Below are 1,163 nucleotides of genomic sequence, written 5' to 3'. Positions count from 1 at the left end.
GTCGTAGAGCAAGAATAGCTACATTCCAACATGTGTGAGTTTTTATGTTTGTTTGTGTTATATTACATCGTCATGGGAACACTTTCACAGCTAACAAATCCTCATTGTGTATGTTTTTTTGATTTGTGATTTGGACCTAAATGCTCTTTTTTTTCTCTGGGGTATTCGGTAGTCTTTAATTCCAGATGTCTATAGACTTATTCCTTCCAAATACTAATCGACCGTTTCATTATAAACTCCAGTTACAGCGATAGGCCATACTAGGGAGGTTAGTTGAACTTGGACGCGGCGGTTGAGGGAATACAGTATCTTGTGAGGGCGTGGCTCAGCCCTCTCTCAGTCCCCCTGTAGGAGATTTTCAGGCCATCTCTCCATAGAGACTGATGGGTGGACGACCTGTCACTTGGTACTGTCGCATGACTAGATGATTAAACAAGAGTTCACAGAGAACCCATTGTGTCCAGAGGATTGGACTGTCAAGAGCTAATATGGTTGACAAGCCTTGGATGTCATTAGCATACAGATTGCTTAACACCCTTTGCTGTAGTTGAGCCCCACTCTCCCCTGCTTGGCTCGCCGCACTCGACAGCACTTGCACGGCTAGATGAATCCTCGAGAACCACGGCCTCACTTGCACTTGTACTTGCGTCACGTTATTTCGATATCTTTCTTTTTCCAATGATGTGTTTTTAGCATATGATGTGTGATTCTTAAGGATGTAACGAAATTTTACGAAAGGAACATTTTGAAATTGTAACATTTGCACTTGTACTTCAGACATTTTGATAAAATACTTTTATTATCTGATAGTAGTTCGCCAAAACACAAGGACAATCCAATGATCCTTCTGTTTCCGTTGCAGCTGCCTACCTGGTGCCTCCTCGGCATGATCTGTGGCGGACAGTGAGCGTGGACACCCTCGGCGAGCCGGCGAGAGACAGGACGGCGCTGCAGCCTCTCCTGCGCCACACCAGCGTCGACAACCTCAGGCCCTCGACGAAGGTGTCCAACCTGAGCCCGCTCGGCCCCAACCCCCGCCAGAACAGCATGAACACCGTGAGTAGCCTGAGCAACATCAACCTGAGCAACAACTGCGGCGGGAGCAAAGCGGCGACGAGCTACCAGTCCCAGCCAGCGCACGGGCAGTCGGTCGAGAGCATGAG

General features: G+C 48.0%; 1 protein-coding gene across 1 annotated transcript in view; it reads left to right on the top strand.

Moving 5' to 3' along the window:
- LOC119590516 overlaps positions 1 to 1,163 on the top strand; it is a gene marked incomplete in the record, with an annotated part of 54,991 nt that overhangs the window by 48,720 nt on the left and 5,108 nt on the right. Inside the window, 1 exon segment of the mRNA XM_037939164.1 lies at positions 863 to 1,163. Coding sequence (XP_037795092.1) covers positions 863 to 1,163 — 301 coding nt within the window.

Source organism: Penaeus monodon, chromosome 27, assembly GCF_015228065.2.
Source record: "Penaeus monodon isolate SGIC_2016 chromosome 27, NSTDA_Pmon_1, whole genome shotgun sequence".
Classification (NCBI taxonomy): domain Eukaryota; kingdom Metazoa; phylum Arthropoda; class Malacostraca; order Decapoda; family Penaeidae; genus Penaeus; species Penaeus monodon.
Note: the sequence above shows the minus strand (reverse complement) of the source record. Positions and strands in the feature narration are given on the sequence as shown.